The sequence below is a fragment of the Nematolebias whitei genome, chromosome 13 (genome assembly GCF_014905685.2).
Source record: "Nematolebias whitei isolate Nwh7 chromosome 13, NemWhi1, whole genome shotgun sequence".
Classification (NCBI taxonomy): domain Eukaryota; kingdom Metazoa; phylum Chordata; class Actinopteri; order Cyprinodontiformes; family Rivulidae; genus Nematolebias; species Nematolebias whitei.
The window spans coordinates 23,809,383-23,835,199 of NC_056510.1; the positions used below are offsets into that span (position 1 = coordinate 23,809,383).

A 25,817-nucleotide genomic window follows, 5' to 3' on the forward strand; every position below is an offset into this window, starting at 1 on the left:
CAGCAGTTTCAACAGTTTCAGCAGTTTCAACAGTTTCAGCAGTTTCAGCAGTTTCAGCTATTATTTTCTAGAAAAAAAAAATGTATTGGCATTGCACTACGGTAGAACTGTAATACCTTCTAGAATTAAACTTTTTTTCATCCCAACTTTTTAGAGAGATTTGAAAACTACAAAATATTAAATAAATCCAAATTTATCTTTAAATATGGTTTTCTTTGTTGCAACTTAGCATATAGTAGATACAATATACAAAGTAAAATAAATCATCACAATGTGCCCACAAATGACAAACTTGAGTGTTGGTGCCTGGGAATGTCATCTCATGCTGGTCTTAATCCCTCACAGATTGAGGTCAGTAGGGCTGTTGGAGGATCTCAGTGTTTACAATCTCAGCTCGACCCTTGGAGAGGCTGAGATCAGCTGCTGTTGTCCGATTGGTTCAGCTTTTTTTTTTCCTTGTACATTTTTCAATAGGAGGATGTGATTGGCACAGCTGACTTGGGATGAAGTCAAAATGGAACATGTCTTTGGTAGAAGTGGGCCAGGGTACATGAGGTAACAATCCCCCCACCCACACCATTTGTGCAGAGGGGACATTACTCAGTTCCCGAACTGGGTTGGTGTTGGTGGGTGCGGTTGTTATAGTAACGCCTGACTGTTCTCCAAGGCCCCAAGCATCATGTGGGCGGGTTGCCATGGCAAAGGCAGGTTGTAGCGTAGGTGTGTTTTTGTGGTAACAGCCTACTGAGGCTGCCATTCACTCACTGTTGACTGATATGAAAGAAGTTGGTTAACTGAAAAGTTCACAAAGATCAGCTATAGACTTAAAGAGATAGTTCGGATAGTTTAATGTGCAGTTCTGCAGAATGGTTAAGAACAATTATTGTCAACCTGCTGTAGATAGCTGTAGCACTTTTTGATTAACAAATGGGCCTCACAATCCCAAACACCAAGGACCAGGCTGGTTGTGTAAGATTTTATTATTTTTTTTTTGCAACATCCCTGCTGCCCATAAAAGCTTTACAGAACACTGATGCTTTGTAGGATTTGTGTTTTTGAGCACAGCAGCTGTGATGAAAAGTTTCTGTGGAGAGAGAGTTCACCTGGACTGAACTTTGGAAACCTCAAATAAAGCCTCTCTTTCATGGATTGCAATACAAACCTCCAAGACCTGATAAACTTAATCTGTAGGACATCCAGCCCCCAGCCTCCACTGCTTCAAATGAGTAGTAACAGATATTATTAACATGTTGTCTTTCTGGGCTTGGAAAATTGGAGACTAGTTGGTGATTTAAAGTTGTGGGAAAATTGGGGGAAAAAAATGTTTTGGTGGGTTACAGTAGCTGCCAAGTAATTCAAGCTGTGTGGCCAGTTGCTGAAACTCGAGGCTTGCTGTCCTGTGTCATGGGCCTGTGCTTTTTTATTTAAGGTTTTATTGTTTTGTTGCCCAGTTTTTAGACCTGGATATTTGTGGTTTCTGTTATCGTTAAGCCTGTCACAATCATTTTTGCAGGGTGATTAATTGTCTCAGAAACTATTGCGATAAACGATATTATTGTTTGAAATTTGACAATAATTAGTAGGTATTGTCAAACTTAAGAAGAAATGTTGGTTAATTTGTTTTTTGAGTGTAGTATATGTTTTGACCGCTGGATGGCAGTATAAGACAGTTTGAACCGAAGGATGGATAGTGAGGAAGCGAGCAGCGTGTCTCTTTAAGAAAAATGGAAGGGAGGCGTCTTGACGTGACATGGGCTGTCTCTCTTTGGTTCTCAAAATGGCGGATGCACGATGTGGTTTGAACTCTTTAGCTTAGTATTTTTCACACAAAGATTTTAATAAAAAATCAGTAAACAAGTTCTCAGCTTCTTTTTGCAGAGAAAAACAACTTTTTACACGAAGGCACGGGTTTCAACTGTGAATTTTGGAGCTTCGACAAGACGGAGGTTTTTTTTCCCCCGAGGTCGGCCTGTTAGCTTAGCTCGTAGCTTAGCTTCTCAGCTTAGCTACTTTTAACAATCCAAAAACGCGATTTTGGATGATTAAAACCAATTTTAAAGAGAAAGAGAGGGGTCAGTGAAGAGCACCGGAGTTGAGGTCATCCAGTGTTTTCAGAAAGAGAGAGACACAAAGAAACAATAAAGCCGATAAATGAAAATTCGGTCGATAATTTTCATTTCTCGTGTGATTAATTGATTTATTGTTTACTGCGACAGGCCTAGTTATCGTAGGTGCCAAAATATTGCTCAATCACTTTTGAGAAGGGTTGGAGACCCTGCAACTAAATTAAGAATGTCCTAATGTCTCTGTGACTATTTTGGGAGAAAATTAGTCGCACAATTTCTCTGAATATGTTCAAAACTCCAGAGATCAGCTAGCGCACTTCTACAATTCACGCAAGGAAACTTGAGAACTCCTGCAAACGCCCAAGACCCATTGGAGACGCCCTATTCACCAACTAATCACCAACAGCTGCAGCCCAGCGAGATACCTACCTTTACCGATCGCTCAAAAGACTGGTAATAATATAATCAAGCCTGTTATAACATGTTTCCTCCCAGAGGTGGCTGTGTCTCAGGAAAGGAGGCTGTAAAAGAAAAAGCTCCAAATAATAATACACCCTCTGTAGGATTCACATATTGGTCATTTTATTTCGTAGCCTAAAAATAAATGCACCAACAGGATGGTTTTATCAGTTTTATTGCTGCTCCTGACTGTAATTTGAGTCTCTCGCTACTGGATGACTTTTCAGTCCCATAGTTGAAGCCATTTAAAGATCAATATTTAGTCAGGCCCTAAAAGGATTTCTAAGAAAGCTACAAACTGCTGCAGAAAACAGTATTGTCTTGTCTGTACTTGGTTTATATATCTGAGTGCAGCACCTTATTAAAGAGCAACAGAGTGTGACCCATTTTATTTTATTTATTTTTTGCTTCCATTTTCAGCTCCTTTTGATTTATTGTTGTTTCTTTCTCCGAGTACCTTGTTAACTCCACTAACCAGGAGTCAGGCCTCTTCATGCTGTGATTTTCATGTTTTTTTTGTTCCCTTTCTTTGTTTCATTAGTAAGGCTTGATTTTTGTTCTTTACAATAAAATAAAAAATCATTTTATAAACACAGACACATGCGCAAACTTGCAAAGATGCAGCTTTAGATGGTTTGTGTGATATATATATATATATATATATATATATATATATATATTTACATGTTTCCAAAATGATCTGGGATTAGTGTTTGTTATTGTGTTTCTTTTGAGTCAGAGCAAGTGAAATAAGGAACAGTGCACACTTCAAACATGCTGATTGGTATTTTTCAAAATGACAATCGATTAAAAGCGCAGCTTTCCAAAGCCCCCCACTTGAAAAAATCTGTTATTCAGTTTTCTGTCTTTTATGAAGAGCTGTTCATCAAATTAATGAACACAATTTCCTGTCTGCATCGTGTGCTAAATTAATTAAACTTCTTATCTTCAGCGTTTTTGGACACACTTTTTGTTTTGTTAGTGCAGCTCCTCGTGTGACATGTTAATCTTTTGACCTCTCTACTTTTCAGATGTTAATAAGGCATTAAGCTTCAGAGTCTTAAATCCAGTCTGAAATCCTCTCCTTCCATCTTCCGTACACATTAATACACAGAGCTGTGGCTCCAGAACACGTCTAAAAATACTCCATCCTCCAAACAGTCTTCTTTAAAAAGCTATATGTGTTTATTTCTGTCACTGTGCCGAGTTTTTCCAGCCAGCCTGCTGAAATTATCACGTCTTGATGTCTCTTTTCCTTCCTCGCACCTGAGTGTCCCACTCTCTCATTTCCTCTGCTCTCAACCATCTGGCTTGTATTCTCTCCTTTTTTTCATCCTCACTTGCATCGCAGATAAAACTGAGCTGAATTTATTACAGTAATTTTAACTTGCACTGCGTATATTTAGTACGTGTGATCAAAAAATGTGTTTTGAGGTGTTTTGAGATGGACTGTTGTGTTGTTTGCACTTGCAATCAATATTGGATGTAATCAGTCTGAAAACACTGCTGGGATCATCCCTGGAGGTGTCTGGATGTGTGAGATAAAGGGGGGAAAAACCATCAACACACAGTGTCATGTGAAAGTCATACCTGGAGGAGGAAATGGGGGGCATTCACCTCAGAACAAAAGACTGTTTGCATTCACACATCTTCCTGAAACCATCTTCTGGGAATAAATGAGATTACCAACCATTTACAGCATCGTGACTGCTTGTTTTCACATCTATAATTATATGATAAAACAAAGACAACATGACACTGTCTGTTCTTTAAACAGGAAGAGGCTGTGGAATATCTCAAAGAATAACTTTTCTTGAAATAATGCATGTCACTCGCTTCATTTCATGCCAGGGTTTATATATGAATCTTTTGTGATGCTCGGAGTATGCATTAGGGATGACCCTGAGTAGAGCTGTCATTTCTAACCCGAAACCCGGCCCGGACCGACCCGGATTAGGGCCGATCCGGGCCGTTAAAATGTGATTAATGTGCGGTCCGGGCCGGTCTTGGGCTTGGATGCAGTTACAGCACAAATAAAATGAAAGGATGAAGAAAGAAAGAAAAGTGCAGCAGTTAATCAGACTGAAGAGATCGCTGGCACATTGCGCAATAATTGTGCACGTGGGCTCAGGCTTCTGCAGTTTTGCGAATCGTACAGCGCAAAGGAAATAAGAATGCACAATATAAAATTGTGTTTATCTACTTGTAGAGGATGAGGCAGGTCCGGCCGGTCAGTTTAAAGAGGTTTAAAAAAGTCGCTTTAAGCTCAGATGGACAACCTGTCGCCGGCAGCGCGTCCGCTGACTCGCCGGTTGAAATGGACTTGCGACCTGTCCAGGGTGTACCCCGCCTTTCGCAGTGACTGCTGGACATGGGCACCAGTGACCCCCGCTACCCAAAAAGGAAAAATAGAGTAAAAATAATGGATCATCTGATCAGCTGCGTGCGTCTCCGCACCTGCTGTCTTCTGCGGTGAAGGAAGTATCTGAAGCTACAAAAGCCGAAGCGAGCAGCGCGTTCTATTAAAATAGCCTTGTTCTACATTTTTCCAAATAAATTTGCTCTAAAAATATTTTTGTTCATCTCTATAATATCCTCTCTTTGGAGTTGATTTTTTTAGGCTATTCGTTTTGTATGTTAATATCCATTTGGTGACTTTAATAAAAATAAATCTTATGTCTTCCTTTCTTTACGTTTTTTTTTTTAAACTCTCATGTCAAACTGATTTGCTTACAAAAGCAGTAAAAGCTTAATTAAAAAAAAAAACAACGTTTTTTTTTATTTATTTTTTATTTTATTCGGCCATCTAATTACCGGTAATCCATTGGGTCTGGGTACGGCTCGAGAAAAAAAAAAAATCAGGTTTGGTCCACTCTGGGCTGGATTTATTAGGCCCAAATGAAACTTTAACCCTCAGCTACTATCACACCAAGTTTTAGCTCAATAACTGAAAAACTGACTGAGTTATAGCCTTTTTTATCTTAGTTAAGGCAGCTTAGGTGTGGCCATGTTGAATGACGTTGACTTCAAAAGGTAATTATTTATAAATGTACATCCAATTATTACTTTATAAACGTTTCATTTAAATCTCTCCAGTTGATCATGAACTATTTCGCCAACAGACACACACACACAAATATGATTGTCCACCTTCATGGGTGTGAGTGATGTCATTTTTGTAGATAATTCATAAAAAAAAGGTTAAATCATGTCATCTGGACAAGTTCCTTTAAGGGAGAAACGTTTCGTGTTTCATCTGAAAGACTTCATCCATCTGCAGCCTGCCAACCCAGATCTGTCCCATAAATAGCACGTCCTTGATGTGTTTTAAGTCAGTCTGCTGTTGAATTCCCAGAAACTGGCTTCTAACACATGCAACAATGAACCGGCCATGTGTACAACAATCAAGTGTTTTAGGCCAGATGACCAACTTGCTAATCACAGAAACAGCCTGATGACACCACGGCCAAAATGGTTCAGAAATAAGTTTGTAGCTCAATCACCCAGGTAGAAAACAACAAAAAAGGTTAAATCATGTCTTCTAGGTCCTGTGAACTGAGAGTTATTTTAATAGTTATAATGATTTTCTCTTTTTCCTTTCTTCTTTTTCAGTCATTGCCGACTCGCTGATGGTAGCTGCTCCTCCGCAGACTTTGTCCAAAGTGGAGGGCGACACGTTACAGCTCACCTGCGAGGTGTCTCGAACCACGTCGCAGCACACCCACTTATCGGTTGGTTGGTATCTGAGGTTTCCGGAGGATGCGGCAGCTCCGCCTCAGGAGTTGGTCACCCTGTCGAGGGACTTTGTTCTGCGCTCTGGAGGACCTTATCGGCAGAGGATGGCAGCAGGGGACCTGAGGCTGGATAAAACCAGCGCCACGGCCTACAGACTGACGATTCACAAGCTGCAGCCCGTGGACCAGGGGCTGCTCTACTGCCAGGCCACCGAGTGGATTCAGGACCCAGATGGGAGCTGGTTCGCGATGACCCGCAAGCAGAGTGAAAAGGCCCAACTTCGAGTTCAGCCCACTGGTGAGTAAACTGCTCTTCCTTTCCTTGATCTGAGCCTGGAAATATGTTTTTTAACATCTGATGCAATGTGTGTTTCATATGATTACAAGATACATGAGAATATTCAAACACAAGGTGTGATGCTTTTTTTTTACGCTAATATTTTTGGTCTGATTCATTATTTCTTTTCAGTGTTTCTAGTACTTTACAAAGATGTGCTTTTAATAAAAAATTTCTAACCTTGACTGAGTTGGGAAGAAAAAAAAGAGCACAGCAGTTTGTTGGACAAAACAAGCAACCGTTCTGCTTCTATTAGGGTTTTTATAACATCAAATGCCGTTCATAAAAATGGTTACAGTAAAAAAGAAAAAAAGTGGTTTTGCATTTATTGCAGTGGTTTTGAGTTTATTAAAAAAAAACATTGTATCAAAGGATGAGAGAGAGGAAAAAACATTTCTTAACTTATGTCCCGAGAAGAAGCTAATTCAAAGCGGCAGAGACAACACAGGATTCAGCTTCTTGTTAACATCTGGTATTCTGCTAATGTTCTGTTTTGATACAGAAAATACAACATCAAAGTAATGGTCAGCCTTTTTTTTTTTTTTAATAAAAAATAAAGATGGCCTAAACTAAATGACTTGAAGTAATTAGAACAATTGATAACTGGAAAAACAATCACATTACAAAGTCAGTAATTTGGCAAAACTTTAGAATAAAAGGAACAAATTTTAATTCCTTACATTGGAACTAAATGGAACAACCTTGGGATTTACTGCTTTTCATTTATTAACTAACTAAGGGTTAGTTAAATAATATTTTTAGTCAGTGGCACATGAAGTCAGCAAGCAACAAATCAAGAACTAATAGCTAATGGTCTATTACCTAATCAGCACCTAATGATTAGTTCAATAGTAATTACTCCTTAATTTATTCCTTGCTTATTCCATGTCAATAAGCATGACATAACTACAGAATTATAATTACAAAACTGTTGTTTGGAGTTTATTATTAGTTAATGCTTAACTAATAATTAGTCTCGGATCAGTTCAATATTATAACTGAGTGGATCTTATTATAAAGGATTTCCAGTATTTTCTTGTTGGATTTTTACTACCACCTTATGAAGACTCTCATGTATTTGTACATATTTTCTTTATAGGAACTGTTCATATTTTTTAAATAGGGTTGCATGAAGCAGTTATGCGTAATTGGTATCTTACCTGCAACAGATAATTATTTTGGAAATAATTTATTTTGGAGAAGTCACTTAGAAGATAACATGCGAGAGTGGAGTTACTCAGAAGGTCTATTTCAGGTGGATTTTTGCCAACAACTTTGAAACAATTCTAGTATAAATATAAAAAACGTTAAGTGGATAGTTTTTCCTTTTTTTACAGTACATCCCATTTACATGGGATGGTTACTGATATAAATTTCTATGGCTTTCTTACACTGAATACTGGCTGTTTTAACTCAACCAGTAGTCTGCCCATGTGAATCAAACACAAAGGCGTAGTCAGTGTACGTAGCTTTGTGACGCAACGTTAGGTGAAAATACATAACTTGGCATTTACATTTATATTTTCTTTTTGGATTATTTTGGTTCTAGATTGCAAAATTTGCTCTTAAATGGCTGTATATTTTGGCTAGTTGTTTGCAAGTCTCCATTGTTCTGATATTTGTCTGCTACAGGTTAGATACAAACAACTCTAACATACTCCATACAAACCCAATTCAAAAATTCAGTTATCCCTTCAAGGGACATACATCCTCATGCTCAGGCCTTCATGGGATAACAGATAAAATTCTTCCTAATTGGCCTTTCATTTGGTATTCATCTAGCACGCTCATTCAGCAGTATGTGAACATGAATGAAGCTCTCATGCAAGGGGGGTCGCTGCCCAGTGGGAGCAACTTGTGATTCAGTCTTGTCCAAGGATGCTTTAACACTTGGATATTGAACCGCTAACCCTATAATGAGTGGACGACTCAGTGCCTTCAAATCCACAACATGAACCGTTTCTGTGGGAAAGAAACGAGAGGCAAGTAATCATGTTGGTCTAGATCCCCTCTGTTCTTTTGACAGGCGCACATGGCTGCATGTGGGCAGAGTTGCTCTCTGATTGCTGATCAGAATCTCATGCTAAGCTCATTAGCTTACTAAAAAGGGCTTAACTAAACCTCTGCAGACTCCACATTTTTGTGTTTGATGGGCAACACTACACACAAGTCCAAGAATAAATTTAACCAGTTTCTAATGGCGTAGGTGTTTGACTTGGGAGACTTCCACACAAACATCTCCCTCAAGCAGTATGTGGCCCAGGGTTCACATACATTGTGTTACATTGCTTTTTAAATACCAGATCAGTACCTGACGTCATGTGCGCCGCAGAATGGTAGCACTGACGGGAGATCCACTTACCTTTTTTATTTTTGTTGTTTTTATTTTAACAATGCACACCCACGCTACGGATATGACCGCGACACACTTATGGAGTTTTGTGTGTCTCTGCCTTGCCATCATGCCATCATGCCATCGTGGTTCAGTTCCTGGCCCCCTTTCCAGCCTCGGGCCTAGGCTCTGGCCTGCCATGGCAGCTGTCTCCATGATCCTGCAATCTGCCCGCACGGACCGAACTCTACTGACTTGTTCGGCTCCGCAGGGATAACCTTGGTTGTTCTCTTTCTGCTGGACCTGGTTCTGGAGGGCAGTCTGTGAGGTTGTTATTATCATCAAGCTGCTAACAGGGCCTGCTAACACTGCTAACGCTGCTAGCGCTAGCCTCCATCTGCCTGCACGGACCGAACTCTACGGACCTGTTCGGTTCTGCAGGGAAACCTTGGATGTTCTCCGTCTGCCAGACCCGGTTCAGGACTGGGGTCTGTGAGAACAGCTGCTGCGGTCTTTATTACCATCAAGCTGCGGACCGGACCTGCTAGCAGGAACTGCTAAAATGCTAACAAGACCATGCCACTAACAGAACAGAACCATGATGTTGAAAGAACCTCACTGCTAACTGAACCACACTGTCGATGTATTTCTTTTTCAACTTTGGCGCCTTGTTTTTGGTAGGTTAGTAGTATTTTTAATATGTTTTTAGTATTTTTATCTGCATGCCTTGATATTTCTGAGTTTTTTGTTTTGTTTGTTTTTTGGCGAGTGGAGAGGTTCTTCTTGTCCTAAGCATTTCATTACATTGTTGACCTTGTGTTGTTTTTGCACATAAATAAACCTTAACTATCCATACATGCACACACACACACATATATATTAGGGGTGCACCGATTTATTGGCCCCGATTTCCTTAATTTGGGGAAATCGGAGATCGGCCAATACTTGCATGGGAAACTGATTTTACCGATTATTTAGTTTTAACAACAATTGTCTGAACTTCAGTTATATTTCAGAGCACTATCTCATGGCCAGTTAAAACAAGTTTTTAGTGTTTCTAGGATATTGTTCAAGGGTATGTTTGTCAATAAAATAATATTGGAAAATTAAAGTGCATTGTGACCTTATAACACCTGACATTGTCGCTTATAAAACAAAATTGGTATCGGCCAAAATTGGAATCGGCAGCTCAGGCTTTTTAGAAATCAATGATCGGCCAGAAAACTGCAATCGGTTCACCCTTAATATATATAAATAATATATACTTTTTTATTTTATTTCTATTGCTTCTTATCTCAGTTGCAGTACGGTTTATGTTGTAGTGCATTAGTGGGAGAAGACATTCTTGTTACCATATCTGGACAAAGAGAAAGAGGGGAGGCTAGTGGGAAAGTATGTCTGAAATGGTAATGTTCTAATAAAGCATCAATCTCACTGTTGACCAGAATGATGGGTAACAAAAGCTGCTTTATAACTTCTAACATGGATTTACATCTTATCAGCTGACCCGACCATGTCACGTCCGCTGTGACGCGTTTCACATTTACAGAGAAACTCTTTATGTACATCTATAAGAGAGGGCCAAGGATGGGGGTGAGAAACCGCTTTGGCATGAGCTCCATTATCAAGCAGGCACGCAGTGGCGAGTGTCTCATCAAAGTGGAACCATTTTGCCTTTTTCCATTAAACATCTGAAAGACCGCGGACTGATGAAACTTGATGGTGCCCCAGATAGTGTGGCGTGGCTGGGAAGACGAGCCTGAACTCAGCTGTACTGTAAAGCAACTTTTAGACAAGCTCTTCAGGGAGCAGACATACGGAACGAAAAAGCTCAGCTTTCAACACCCTTTGTCACTGCCTGTCTTCCCTGTAATCTATAATTGATGGAGTTATTGTTGCATGACAAAGAGAATAAAGCATCGGCGCTGCTGTTTGCAACTGTGGATGCAAGTGCTTAAATCTGTCTGTGTGTCTATATTCGTTTTGACTTGTTTTTGTGTGCTTGTTACATTAGGAGGGAGCAGCGTGCATGCCTTGGGGCTAAAGTTGTGCTTTTTTGTGTTTTACCTGTTTAAGTGCAAATTTGACAGAGTGTGTGCAAGAAAACATAGATGGGAGAGGCAGCAGCATCCCCATTAGGCTTCTATTATAAAAGATGGAGTGGATCTCAGGACTGGCTCATCACAAGCTAATCACCCACAGCTGACATCAGAGAGGAGTAACAGACAGAATCCTGATGTGTCTTTCACTTTAGCATATCTCTCCTGCTTGCTCCTTGTCCCTCACCTCCTGCTTTGTTCCCTGCTCACCTCACATTTTTAGTTTGTTTCTTTCTCCACATCATTTTTCTCTACTTTTCCTTTTGCTTATTTTTGCCTGTAACTTCAATTAAACATGAATCTGAGTGGGATCAGTGAGGCTCCACCATCTTCTGCCCAGATCTTCCCATAAAAACCCTCTGAATAATGGAACTGAGTGCTGAATGATTTGGGACGGTCACCAATCAATGTTATTGATCATAATAAAATACCTCAGCATTATGTTTTGCTGTCCTTGCATCGAAACATAAATTTTTGCATCTGCTGGTTGTTCTCTTTGATCCTGCTGAATTATGTGTGTACATACTTGATAACACTATGCTTAATGACACCCCCCCCCCCCCCACACACACACACACACACACACACACACATGCACACACACTCTTCATTCTGGAGATGACCAAGAGACAAACATTATAAACTCCTACATTATTATTTTAGGGTTTTTGGAAATCTTGATTATGCTTATTATGCTGACATGAAGAAACTACTCATCATGGAGATTACTGGGAAAAAGTTGATTTTTTGTAAATTTCATTCATTCCGTGCCTGAGTGTAGAGTGCTGCTTTATTAGTTGGATACTTTAGGTTCCAAGTTAAAGGCAATGATTAACTCAGATTTCGTTAGTAGATGCATTTTGTTCAAAATCATTTAGACGTGGGCCAGCACTGGGATTTCATATCTTGACCCAATATAAATACATATTTACAGTAAAAAAAAAAGTCCATGATCAATAATCCAGGTATGCAATCCAACAATTTTCAGTCAGGTCATCCGGACAGTTTCTTTTTTTGCTGAAACGTTTCACCTTCCATCCAGAAGGCTTCATCAGTCAAGGAAACACACAACACAAAACTGATTTTTCCCCCAAACTGCTTACTCCAAAGTGGAACAAACTATTTATGTTGGTGCTAAGATGGTGTCTTTGGCACGCCCTTTCCTCTTGTGCTGGCCCTCTTCCTTGTCAACGTTGTTTGTGGTTAACTTTAAAGGTTAATAATAATGATTACTTTCTGAAAGTTTAATTAAAATATGCCCAGTGATTCAAATAATTAGCTAATACACCAATAAAGATTACCCCATGACAATATTATATTGATTTGTCCTGCATAGTTGTATATTGGTGTATGACACAAATACCTCCAGTTTAGACATTTGCTTATTAGTTTGCCTAAATTCCTGTTTCCTACTTGTGCTTTCAGTTCAGCACCTGCTAGAATAAAGTGAGAATTCAAATCTTTTAAAATGGAGTTCTGTAGAAAGGCTACGACCACTTATTATCTGATCTGTTAGAGAAAGCTCTTTAATCAATCTGTTTGTAGAAATCATTTATTTCTGATCAGACTGAGAAGCTAACGGCTAGACGCTAACATGGCTAAAATGAAAGTGGATTGCTGCCGTCTTAAAACAACTTCAAAGATTTTCTTGGGGTTCATGCAAACCCTATTTTATTAACCTTTTACATTTCTGTCAGTTTCACATTACATAGTTATTTACACACACGGATCGTTGTGGTTGTTTGCAAGCGCAAATAACAGCAGCAGGGACGTCTGGCAGGAATAGTATATTATTTCTGATGAAATATTTGCAACATGACAAACTGATGGCTGCGGAAAGACTCTTAAAATAGTGTTTTACATGAATTGCTATGAAATCTTTGTGACTATAGCTGTTTTAAAATGGCAGCCATCCACTTTGGTCTTGGCTCCACTCTGTTCATCAGTTTGATAAAAAAAAATTACTTGTTCTTTCTCCAAACTGAGGTATTCTAAAATAAATAAGAAAATTTTAATAATTTAAGATGGTCCACAAATGTGAATGTGAGCTGTGATAGTCATAAGCATCAGTGTGGGAATCGGTTTGTGAAGGTGTAAACATTATGCCCCCTACATCCTGTCATAAAACTCCTGAATAACTCGCTCTTCAACAGGAGCAGTCTTTGAACCTGTCCACAAGAATGTGTTTTCCAAGAAGCCTGGTTACCATCTTTGTAATTAGAGCTAAGGGCTGCCACCCTGCTGAGACTCAGAGCAGCTGTCTCTGATATAAAACCGTCTGATAAATGCCATCTCATCATCTGCACATTATTAAAACAAATAAAACTGGACACACTGACATATACACATATATTTAGGTGCATACTTTGAGCCTAATTAGCCACGTGGAAGTGCTAGAACTACCCGTGTTTACTCTTTTTGTTGTCTTAGACTGTGCAGGAGGAAGAGCAGGGAGCGCCTCACTTCGTTTAACGCGGCAGAGGAGGGTTTTAATGAGATGTTGTTTTTTTATTACAGAAGTGAAGCCAAGTAGGGAGGTAGGGAAGAGTTTTGTGGAAGATGAGTTTTACTTTGAGTTGTGCACTGTGTGACCTCAGCCTTCCTTCGTTTCTAATTATTTTCTTTTCCACACTAACGGATGCTCTTTGTACACCGCCCCCTCCTATCCCTGGCCACCTCCAAAGCCCCTCTTGTATCGCTCACCAGTTTTCTTTCATCTGTTCCTGCTTTTAGCTCATAAAGCTACTAAGAAAATGAAGAGGTGTGAAGTGCTTCAGTAGATGTCCATAATATTGTTTGTTTGAGACATTAGAAAATTGGATGCTAAAACAAAATCCTCCTGTTTGTTTGGTTTTTTTTGCCGCTCAATTTAAAATGCGCCTAATTTCTTTTTATTTGCTTTTCCCTCTCTCTTCTCCATTTGCTTAGATCGGGACTTCAGCATCCAGGTGAGCACGGAGCGACGGTCCTTCACGGCCGGTGAGCCGCTGGAGCTGCGCTGCACCATAGAGGCGCAGAACGTCCCTGAGCGTTTCTTCTCGGTGTCGTGGGTCTTCAGCAGCTCACCGGTGGCCGTGGTGGGCCCCAGTGCCGTGCCTGTCCTGGGCCCTGACTACGTTGATCGTGAAGCAGCCGGTCTCATGACCGTGCGTAAGGAGAGTCCCAACGTGCACCTGCTCAAGCTGCAGCGTCTGTCTCCCGAAGATGCTGGGAAGTACATCTGCCGAGTCACAGAGCGGGAGAAGACGCCAACGGGGGACTTCATCGACCGCAGCAAGAGGTCCCGAAACGTCCAGATCACAGTTCAACCACTTAGTAAGTGATGAATCATGTGCCTGAGTTGTCCCTCCCTTCTATCTGTCTTTCCAAAAGTGGTTGTGCCGCCTCTATTGTTAGCTTTGAGTAAGAGGAAAGGGATAATGCTGCTCTTATTTCCTGATGTGTTTTCTGTTTGAGTGGATGGCTAAGGATCTGTAATGCAGCATTGTGGTTCTTCCCATTTGCTTGGCTTAGTAGAAGAGGGTAACACTATAGCAGGATAATGGAGAGCAGAAGAGTCCAGGCTGACGGAGCTAACAGCCATGAAATGAAAGTGTGGAGAAAGAAAAGAAGCAGAGAAAAGCGCCCAGCTCTCTTGGGTGTTGTAAGTGGTTCCCTGGGCTAAATGAATGTCTTCTGCTGGAGCGGACCTGGAGCGTCTCAAACTGGGCTACTCAGTGAGGTTGTACTGATGCACATGCACAGTCAAACCATTAAAATCCTAGGTAATGATTCTATCAGCCCCTCAGACATTTCCTGCTCTCATTTTAATTTGGGAATTTGCTCTGTTTCCTACACTTACTGTACCTCCACCGTCTGTGCTACAATCATAGCAAAGCATGATACATAAAATAAAGTAATACTTCCTCTCAAACAGCCAATACTACCTTATTCTGACCATTGCACACCCTGCCACATTACAGTAGCTGAAAACCATGACCGGAAACCTACAGCGGTCTCTAGAGGTTATCCGTGTAAGGGAGTTCCGTTTTCTCAACAAAAGACCTAAAGGCTGTTCATAGCACTTACACATAAAAGCTACTGTTAATGGGGACGGAGCTTTGTGAAAAAAATGGCCTGTTCTGTCATGCAGTACATGAACTGTTCTTTTATGCCTGATTTATCCTGCCTATGCACACACACACATACTGTATGTGCCTCATCACTAATAGGTGGATTCGGTGTAGAGTTAGTAATAGACTCCAACAGGGGTTAGAGTCAAGTTAAAGTGTTGTAGAAGAAACTGATTCACAAACGATACGATGAAAATCTCATCAAATTTATTACAGAGCTTTGGAAAACAGCTATAACCACAATGCATTTCAGAACTTATTAACATCTTGTCCTAAGTTTCTGACCCGTTCTGACTTCCTGAAGCAAATTTGTTGGTTTTTATGCACCCCCTGATTACGGTTCTGCCCCACTTCGCCCTGCAGCCACTATCATATGAGCTGCAGGCAGAGATGCCAGGAAGTCACAGAAAACAAGCACCTCTCAAGGATTCCTGGAAAATAAATATCAACAAAATAAAAGGATGACAAACCATGAACTCTTCCCTGTCTTCTTACAGATAAGCACATGAAAAATGATTATAATGTCAAAAATGAGAACATTGTAGTCTCAGTTCACGATGACCTTTTACTATAAATTTTATTAAAATGGTATACTGAATGTATCAGGAAGCAGATCAATAAATAATATATTCTCTTCACAAGAGGTATGACGAAGGAAAAAAGAGTTGTAAACACCTCTTATAAATGAGTGCTGATGGATGAGTTTACATTTGCGCGAGAAAGCTCAAACGGAGTCTTATCACGCTGATAGAAAGGTAAGTGCAAAGGAAATGAACACAAGAGAACTGGTGTTGGTGGTGAAAGTCAAAAGGATTTACTGGAGAGTAGGAAAATGGAAAAATAAATGAAGTTCAAATGTTTTTTTTTCTAGAAAAGGGTAAAGTTAAAAAACAGAATTTCTTCAGAAACTAGAGTTTTATGTAAAGATGGGTACACACATGTCGTCAACTTGAATTCTTGTTTAAGAGAGGAAATTGGATAGAATATGGGATGTTAAAGCTGCCAAAAAAAGCAACAACAAAGCTGTGTTTTCCAGCCTTGACAATGGGAAATAGTAGTTAACAAAATAAAGACAAAAGACAGGAGAAGGATGATAGGTGTCCCCCCTATTCAGTGGGCTGTGACAGAAATAAGAAGCAATTTTTATTCCATTTTTACTGAGGGCTCATGCTTATTAGAAGGACCGTGAAAGGAGAAGCAGGAGGCTGAGCTTGGCCTGAGGGGAGGAAAAAACTGAGAAATCTTAAGTCAAATACTCAAGAGACTGCAGCAATGCCTCACAGGAGGATGAGATCTTATGAGTCAGCCAGAGTAAGGTTTGACGGTCGTATAAGCAATACGACTCAAAAAGTAAAAAAAAAAAAAAATGGAGCAGACGGGAATACTTTTATCATTTCCCTCTGATCTGTGACTGAGCCCTGTGATCTGAGCCTTCTTTCCTGCGCTCATGTGGACTCGCCGAACAAACTTCACAAGGTTCAAAAAGAGAACTACCACTTACACAACTTTTAGTTTCTATTTGTTTCTATAGGGACTATTTTAATCTGCAATTTTCAAGTTTTCCACAAAAACAAAGGCAAGGGAGCTTTAAACAGAATTCAGGTGATTTTAAAAAACAGCTATCTGAACTCAGGCGTGACATGAACGCCACTCTTTCAGTGTACAGTAGTCCCTCGCTACTTCGCGGTTCGTTTTTCACGGACTCGCTGTGTCGCGGTTTTTCAAATTGTGATTGAACATGACACACAATTGGCTGATTGATGGATGAGCCGCACGATCAGCATGGAATTTTTATTTAAAACAAATTGTTTAAAAATATTTAGCACTGCTGCACCTTTGTACAGCCCGCAGCTGAAGAAAAAGCTTCCTCCTGCACCATTGTGCAGCCGTTAATGCAGGATAAGCTTCATCCTGCAGTTGATCAGCTGTTCTCAGTGTAGAGTGGAGAAGTAGGCGTGGCCAAGAACGCCTGCAGGTGGCTGAGAGCAGCAGAGAGAGGGAAATCATGACATTCTTTGCTCTTTTAGAGCATTTAGAAACATTGTTTAGAATATTGCAATAGTGTGGGAAGGGTTCAAAATGCCTTATATATATATATATATATATATATATATATATATATATACATACATACATACATACATACATACATACATACATACATACATACATACACTAAAATAAAATACTACTTACTACTTGTACTAATATTCCTACTTCATGGTTTTTCACTTATCACGGGGTTTCAGGGTATGGATTCCCCGTGATAAACGAGGGACTGCTGTATTTTAATATACTATCTAAGAATGTGATTCATTACCTCTCCTACTGTAAAGCACGGCAGTGTTAGCATAATTATATGGGTGGATAAATAGCAGCTGAGTCTTCCCACATTTAGCCATCCAAGGGACTTTAGACTGCAGTTTGTTTTAGGCCCAGATGTTCCAGGCTTTGCAAAGGTTCACACAGTTTATGGTTTTGAGACAATTCATAGCCGAAAAACTTAACAGAAACAAAAATATTTCCTCTTTTTTATGAGCTTTTGTCTAATTTCATCCCTGCTCCCCCTCCCTAATGCACTCTCATGCACACATAAACACTTTTGCTACGACTTGTTGTTCCCATGCTGCCCACAAAGACCCATATCTGACGTTTTATTACTGGATATTAACAAGAGCTACACATAAGAGGTGTGATCACACTGTTTGCACTTAAATCTTAAATATCAATTGTGTGCCTACACACAAACTATGAGCTTTGGACTGTAACAACACAATAATTCACTGCATTTTTGGTGCAGTTTGTAAATGTATAAAACTATAACCAACTGATACAGAAATGACACCTATGGTTGGGTTAATCAAGAAACATTTTATTTTATTTTTTGAGATAATTATGTGAATTGGGACTAGTTTTTACAACTCAAATGATAGTTTTGTTTAAGCAGAGGGTGTAAAAGTCCTGTAAACATGGACCAACAGCCACCTTAACTGTGAGGACTGTTCTATGGGCAGGTTATTTTCGTCTGCACAGAGATCTGTCAGCATTAAAAAAATCTATTTGAATTAAAACTGAAGAGATCTTTCTAGAAAATTAACTCAAGGGTGCAGGTGATGTGGGATGTTTCAGCTTTCTGCACACCAATTAGAATATTGCCTAATTGATTTTAGCACAAGTCTGTGCCTGTCCTTGAGTTAATTTGCAAAGCCAAAGCTGAAATGTAAACCCGACAGAGGAGGCAAAGATAGGATTTCACGATTCTTGTGTGAAAAACACTGAAGTGTGCCCATGCTCCAAAATAAGTCTCTCCAAAGCACTCAATGAAATAATTGTATTCAATCATGTTTCACTTTTTGTTTTAAAAAATATGCAGATTTTTCAAGTGTTTTTCTCAAATGATAAACCCACTCCATGGATAATAAGAACATGCTGATTAGTAAATATCTCATCACCATTTTGTGCCACTGTGTTCATTTTCAGAGAGCAACATCACAGTCTCGCTGTCCAGCAACTCCTCTGAGGTCCTAGAGGGCGACCCGATCCAGTTGACCTGTTCGGTCCAGTCCACTTCAGGCCCCCTGTCTGTTGTCTGGCAGTGGATGGACAAGCAAGCAACTGGACCATTCCAGGAAGTGGCCTCGGTGGATCGAGAAGGCTCTGTGTTCCACGGCCCCGCCTACAGAGAGCGTTCCAGTTACGGAGAAGTTCGTGTGGAGAAAGTTCGACCTGACACGTTCACGCTGTCACTCTACAATGCCTTACCTGAGGATGAGGGTCAGTACCACTGTACAGCCACCGAGTGGCTTCGGACTGGTGGTGAACAGGAGCTAAACTGGGAAAAGATTGGAGAAGTCTCGGATGCCAAAGCAATCACCGTCAAGACCGTTGGTAGGTTCTTTAATCCTGCTGTAGCACCAATAAAGTCTGCTCTGTCTTGTTTTCTGGTCAGTAAGGCGTGTAAACAGTCTGACATGTACGATGTGAGTAACAAACCGAAGAGAGCTGCACAGTTTCTGATTTGTTGAATTTATCAGGAACAACATGCAGTCCGCACAGTTGAATGTACCATGGTTTATTCATGCACCGCTTAGGGGAAAGAGCTATTATGACACACACACACTCAACACCACCTGCCTCATGTCAAGAGCATTGCCTCCATGGCACTGATGATGAACTCACACACAACCGTATGGATTAGTCAGAATTATTAGAATGGAAATGCAGCAGCAATGTGTTTCACAGTCTGTGGCTCACTTCTGTCACCGCTGAGTTAAGCTGAACGTTCACGGTTCAGGCTGAGGAAGCCACTGGAGCAGAGCAGTTAGGAGCTGGCAGGCCAAGAGCGCTGGGTGAAACACACACATGCACACACACACGCAGCGGATTAGCTCCCTGTAGCAGCACAGAGCAGCGCTGCAGAGAAGAGACGTCAATTTTTAAGTGGTCATTTGTCAAGTTGGAGCAACAAGAACAACATTAGTTTGAGGAACAAGAGACACATTATGCAAAACAGAGGAAAGTCCAAAGCTGCTCATCCTCCTTCAGTTAGACTCCTCAACATCGCCGCCTCTTCTCCTCCTCCGTGCGTGTTGATCAAAGGATTTCCTGAATGTGCAGCGTTGTGTGACGGGCAATGTGTTTTAGTTTGGCCCTCATTTTTCTCACTTTCCCCTCCAGCTGCAGAGTTGTTTTTATCAGTCCAGGCATACAAAAAAGTCTGTTTTCATTCCCGCTTTCTCCACTTTTTATATATTAAAAATAATATAAAATAATAAAACTTCTGCTTCAGATTTTCATCTAAACTTTGATCTTGTTCACATTGAACTGTCCTTTGAGTGAACCAGTAGTTTAAAAAAAAGAAAAAGTAGCTTCTGAACCCTCATTTAGTTCGACCCATCACTTTTTATACACCTTTTTTGGATTGTTGATAAGACCGAGTTGAAATGAAGAAATTAATACTTTAGTCTTGTGGGGTTTTTTTGCGGCCACAGCAAAGACAAAAGTGCTGGATAAAGCCCTTTTTTCAGCTGACTGACTGAAGGTGCCCTCGAGGGGGGCTGGGGTGACACGTGAATGTAAAGAGAAGTCTCATTTACACACATGCCAGATAACCTGTAATAGATTGTCACAGACAAAAAAAAAAAAAAACAAATGTAAAAGACGGAAACACATTCAGGCGTATTTACTGAGAAACAAAATGAGTTTTATGGAGAGGGAAAAGGGATCAGCATTAAATCTTGTCACAGAGGCATGCAGAAAGGAGGATGGATGGAGGGGTGAGAGATGATAGATGGAGCAGGAGGGGAGAGTTATTGTCTGTAAGAGAATTATAGCCTGAGGCTGTTGTCCAGAAGTAGCCAGGTCTGTACAGAAAGCTGTTGATTAGAGATCCTGAAGGACACCGAGGATGGCGGACGACAAAGGACAACAGGGTGAGGAACCAACTAAAAGCAACAAGGTTGTTAAGAATGTGATGGGAAATCTGCAAAGTCTCAAAGGGAAAAATCAAAATCAGATCACAAATCATTTCAAGGCTTCGTTTTTCAGTCCACATTTTTCCTTTTCAACTAAAATAGAATCTACTGGGACATTTTTTTGTAATTGTGCCATCAAAAAGAAGAGTTCTTCATTATAGCCATCACTCAACCTGGCTTTCCAATTCAGGTGTGCCTTGGCAACGGTATTTTGAGTTGGTTGAATGTTTTTAGCTTAATGAGAACAGTTTAGACTTGGCAAGGAGCTGGGCGTAGATCGAACGCTGGAGCTTAGAGGGAATGTCTCCCCTGGGTTTTCTGCTCTGCATCACCATTCATTGTGAAGCACACTCACAGTCAAGTACAAAAGCTACTTACACAACAGTCTTTAGATGCTCGAGCCATAACAATATAAGAAAATACTCATAAAGATTTAGAGCTACTTTAACAATAGATCAATGTGTTTTTCAGTCAATAGCGTGTTCTTTTTAGTGCCCACGCTTAAAAACTATAGTTCCTTCCAGGAAACGATTTTTCAGCTTCAAATCAAGAGAGGAGACCTAATTACAAATGCAAACAAGTGTTGCTCTGTTAGAGCCTTTAAGCAACACTAATAAACCTAATTAAAGACCACCTGACAATGTGTCGACTTAATGGGATTGTTCAGGTCTTTTCAAGTGGGGTTCTGTGGAAAAGTTAAGAACAATTAATGTCTTTACCTGCTGTAGATTAATCTTTGGAAGATCTCAGTTCGGGGATATAAAGTTAATTTCTAGTGGATTGAGGAAATAGCGCAGGGGCAGGTGTAGGCGAATGTACCTCTTTTCTTGTTTTTATTTTTAAACATTTTGCTTCTCGTCTGAGTAGCTTTCTCAATTTTAACTGAAAGTTGTGGAGTCCCAAGTTTGAAAACTATAGTGAGTTGCTCATGCAAACCACAATTCCGCCTCTCTGTTTTTTTTAGGATCTACACAGTGGTTTCAAAATGTAGGCCTGGTCCACATTAGAGATCTTTTGGCTACATGCATGAAGGTCCACATTGGTGTCAAACTGACTGGATTAGATTCAGAACTTCCTCCTTTGTCCATTGTTGGTCTTTTTTGTTTGACATTGGCTTCCTTCATTCCTTTCTCAGTCTGTCTGTTCTGTCCATTATATAAACATGACTGTCCTCAAAACAGTGTCCCTTATCCTTCAGATGTAGGTGGACAGCTGAGTCATGGTCTGAAGAGATCAGCTTCAAGCTTTACAGCTTGAATGTCCACACATTTTAGTTTAAATTGAGATAAAAAGCTTTTTTTTTTTAAGTAGCCCAGTCATAAGAAAAAAAATCAAGTTTGCCATGACCTGTTTACTAAGGGTGCATTCACACCAGCCCTGTTTAGTTCGCTTTAATCGAACTCTAGTGAGTTTGCCTAGAAAGTCCGGTTTGTTTGGGGAAGTGTGAATGCGCAATCAAACCCTGATACGGACCAAAAAAGTGAACTCTGGTCCAACTAAAAACCTAGGTCTCGGTTCGGTTGAAGTGAACTCTGGTGTGGTTTGAATGCAGTGTGAATTCAAACGGACCGGAGACCGCTCCAAAAGCAGGAAGTGGACTACAGTGCAGGGCAAACAAACGCGCATTTCTCATACCTCATACAGAGCTGTCTCAGCCACCTTGTGTGAAAAACAACATTCTCCATGGTCTTCTGCCTCATCTTCCATTCATGCTGAGTCCATTGTTGAAAAATGACAAAACAAAAATCCTAAAACTGCTAAAATTTGACGCCACTCGGTTTTTGTTTTTATTTCTAGAAGAAGAAAAAGAAGTGTCTTCTTCAGAGGTTTTTGTGTCGTTTCCTTCAGTAGTTCTTGGTGCAGTGCCACCACAGGCGAGGGGGGGGAACAGGTTGGCTCGAATGATTCAGTGCAGTGTGAATGTGAACTACACCAGCTGAAAATGTAAACAAATGTTCTGAATATTGGCCCCCAACCAAACCGAGTCTACCGGACTATCAGGCGTGAAAATACCCTAAGAACACATATGAGCATGCTGCATTCCTCAGGCTAGCCATTACCTTGTGAATTCAGTCAGAATTAAACTAGTTTTCCAAACTGAAGTTGGTAAAATATTATTTTTCATAAACTTGTCACACAATTACACTTCTAAAGGACTGTTTTATCAATTCAACCTCATTTACCATTTTCTCTCACTATTTAGAGTCCTCCTTTATGGTTTCGGCCTCATCACGGACACCATCGATAACATTTGGAGACTCCTTTGACCTCTTGTGCCTGGTAAAGCCCCGCCACAACACACAAGTCCCCACATCCGTCACCTGGCGCTTCTTGCCTGCTAGCACGCGAGCCGAAGTTGAGGATCAGGGAGACTTCAAGGACCTGGTGACTTTCAGCCGTGAAGGCACGCTGCAGTGGGGGGAACAGCTGCTCGGGTTGGGTACCCGCACCACAGTGGACCGTTCTCACTCTAACACAAACTTCCGCCTGTCAGTCACCCGCGCTGGACGCCGCGAGGCGGGGAAGTACCAGTGCACCGCTGTTCTGTGGAGGAAGAACTACGACAACAGCTGGAGCAGAGTGGCCAACCGCACCTCCAACCTGCTTGGCATCAGCGTCATACAGCCAGGTAACAACTATGGCTATGGCTTCTTGCCAAGCTGACACACACCTAATTGGAACAGACATAAAGAGGGTTCAACACAGATTCACACACATACACACACAGGATAAATCCACAGGAGCTTGGAAGATTTCTGCTCGCTCTAATTGCGCTTAGTTTCTGGTTTAGCCACTAATTGGAGTGTCTGAATGTGTCTGTGTGTGTGTGTGTGTGTGGGGGGGGGGGGGGGGCAGGGTGGAGTCTCCTAATGGAGCATGGTGAGAGGATTGCTAAATATCCCACAGGAAGAGAAGAAAATCAAGTGAAAGTAGCAAAGAAAGAAGCAAACGACAGAGACAGAGAGAATTAGAAAGAGTGATAAAGAGAGGGAGCGATCTGTCCTTGAACCTTTTTCCTCAGTGGAGGCGTTAAACTGTCTACACCGCCCTCATTGGCCCTTTGTGCTTCATACACACACAGTGAGGGAGAGAATGTGATAGAAAGAAACCCATTCAGACAGAGCCTAATTATAGGACAAACACAAACAGCAAAAATCACACAACACAAACTCACATTTGCCCAATTTAGCCGAGCCTCTTGTGCCTCAGGAGTACGGTTTTTCATTTATCCAGGTGAATGTGCCTCAGGCAAAATGTCATTCTGTTAATTAAAAAAAACCACATTCCTTTTAGCTGTTAAAGCTGCCCGGCAAAGAAATGTGGCAGCTGCACAACCAGTGGGACACAAACGTGTTGGATTTAGTGGGAAGAATATGAGCAAGGTATGTGGGAGGGAAGAGGTGGGTTTTCAACTTGTTGTAATAAAAACAGCGATCATGGAGCATTTATAAAGTGCTGGTCAGCAGTGTTATATTTGTAACCATGAGCAATGCATTTGAAAAGGCCTCCCACGTGTTTAGTGGAGGATATATGAGATGCTGTTCAAGGTTTGGAGGCAGACCCTGATGATCGATACCTCTTCAAAGTGAGCCGGGGACATTCTGTCACATGTGTTATATAGGTAGACTCTCATCCATGATGCTGCTATTGATTCAGGTGCACAAACAAATGCAAACCAATAGACTCAGAGAAACAGAAGTGGCGTTGTAATGGCCAAGGGCACATACCCTAACCCTGACTAATCACGTGGAACACGACGACCACCTAAACCTTTTGGTAGTGACTATTCTAAATCATCATCCTCTTTAACCAGTAGTTTATTCTAACTGAACCAGAAAAATCCTATGAAAATGCATACATTCGAGTATGCAGACACTTTTTTTTTGGGGGGGGGGGGGGGGTCCTTTCCACTCTCCTTCTCCAGCAGTGTCTGTCTCCTTGACATAATGATCAGTTACCTTGGTAATGCCATCTGTATCTGTGACGATGTGATCTGTTGGCAAGAGAAATCCAATCAGTAACCATAATGGCACGATCATTCTGCGTGTAAGGGCACTATCTCATCAGGGAGAGGACAGTAAGTAATTCTTTTATGTCCCTAGTTATTGAGGCCCTGCTCAGTCCAGACTAGACTCTCTTCTGCCTTCTTCTTTTATGGTTTCCTTTTTTGAAGGGTGGGGTATAAAAACTGTATTTTAGATCAATTATTGATCTGTTGGAGTATTGGACGTTTTTCTGCTTCACGTTTTTCTCCTTTTTAAATTTATTTTAACCTTTTTCCTCACAGATTTACCTATCCATCTGAGCTAAAATGACTTATATTTTGGTCACTATCTCCACAAGGTGCTTTTTAGATCCTCAGTCATAACATTATAATGTTAAAAAATATATGCATGTATATATATTTAATGGAAGCAGGTATTTTTTTTAAATTCTTTAAGTTGTTCTGCATCTCATCAAGAGTTGTCTTAAGTCTACCTGAATGGTGAAAACTTTCAACATAAGACTTTTAATACAACAGCAACACATTCTTAGCGCTCACGCAATGTTTCTGCCCTATTTTGTGTGAAAACAACCCCTCTGACTTACAGTAAATGCAACTTCTTTTACAACATCCTCAAAAACAGACAAAACTGTATTGCTGTGAAGTGTTTAGACACCAAAATAATATGTTCTATTAGGCAAACAGTTATACAATTTAGGGGCTAATCATTAATCCCCATTGATAAACACGAGTCAGATGTCATCAGTTTGAATGAACAACACCAACCGGTGGATGTTGCGTCATATGGAGTCAAAAGGGTGAAAGTTTTCTCAAATTTGTCTCCTTTAATAAGAAGTTTTAATTTAGTATTTTGGTCATTGAGAGCTGAAGTTGTAGAAAACAAGTTGTGTAAATGTTTCCTATACAGCATGCGTCTACATACAGCATAGTGTCTTGGTGGGTCATCCATTAGCAACAGGCGTCTTTAAACCTGTGAACTTAGTCATACAATAAGAACTCTACAGTTTATCAAAACTCCATGATAATTACTTTAGCAAAGATTTTACATACAATAATATCAAAGACATCTGCCTCGTTCTGGATGACAGAAAGCTGCATCAGCGTATGCTCTCTGCAGCTGGACTACAGCCACAAAATTTCCCTTTGATTACCCCTTCTCTTTATTGTTTTATATACATATATATATATATATATATAT

At 40.5% G+C, this 25,817-nt stretch overlaps 1 protein-coding gene across 1 annotated transcript in view; it reads left to right on the plus strand.

Annotated features, from left to right (window-relative positions):
- Window positions 1-25,817, plus strand: part of igsf3 (immunoglobulin superfamily, member 3) — a 126,211-nt gene that overhangs the window by 76,764 nt on the left and 23,630 nt on the right. Inside the window, exons 3-6 of the mRNA XM_037686170.1 lie at window positions 6,138-6,557; window positions 13,956-14,342; window positions 18,620-19,027; window positions 22,817-23,242. Coding sequence (XP_037542098.1) covers window positions 6,138-6,557; window positions 13,956-14,342; window positions 18,620-19,027; window positions 22,817-23,242 — 1,641 coding nt within the window. The remainder of the gene's footprint in view (window positions 1-6,137; window positions 6,558-13,955; window positions 14,343-18,619; window positions 19,028-22,816; window positions 23,243-25,817) is intronic.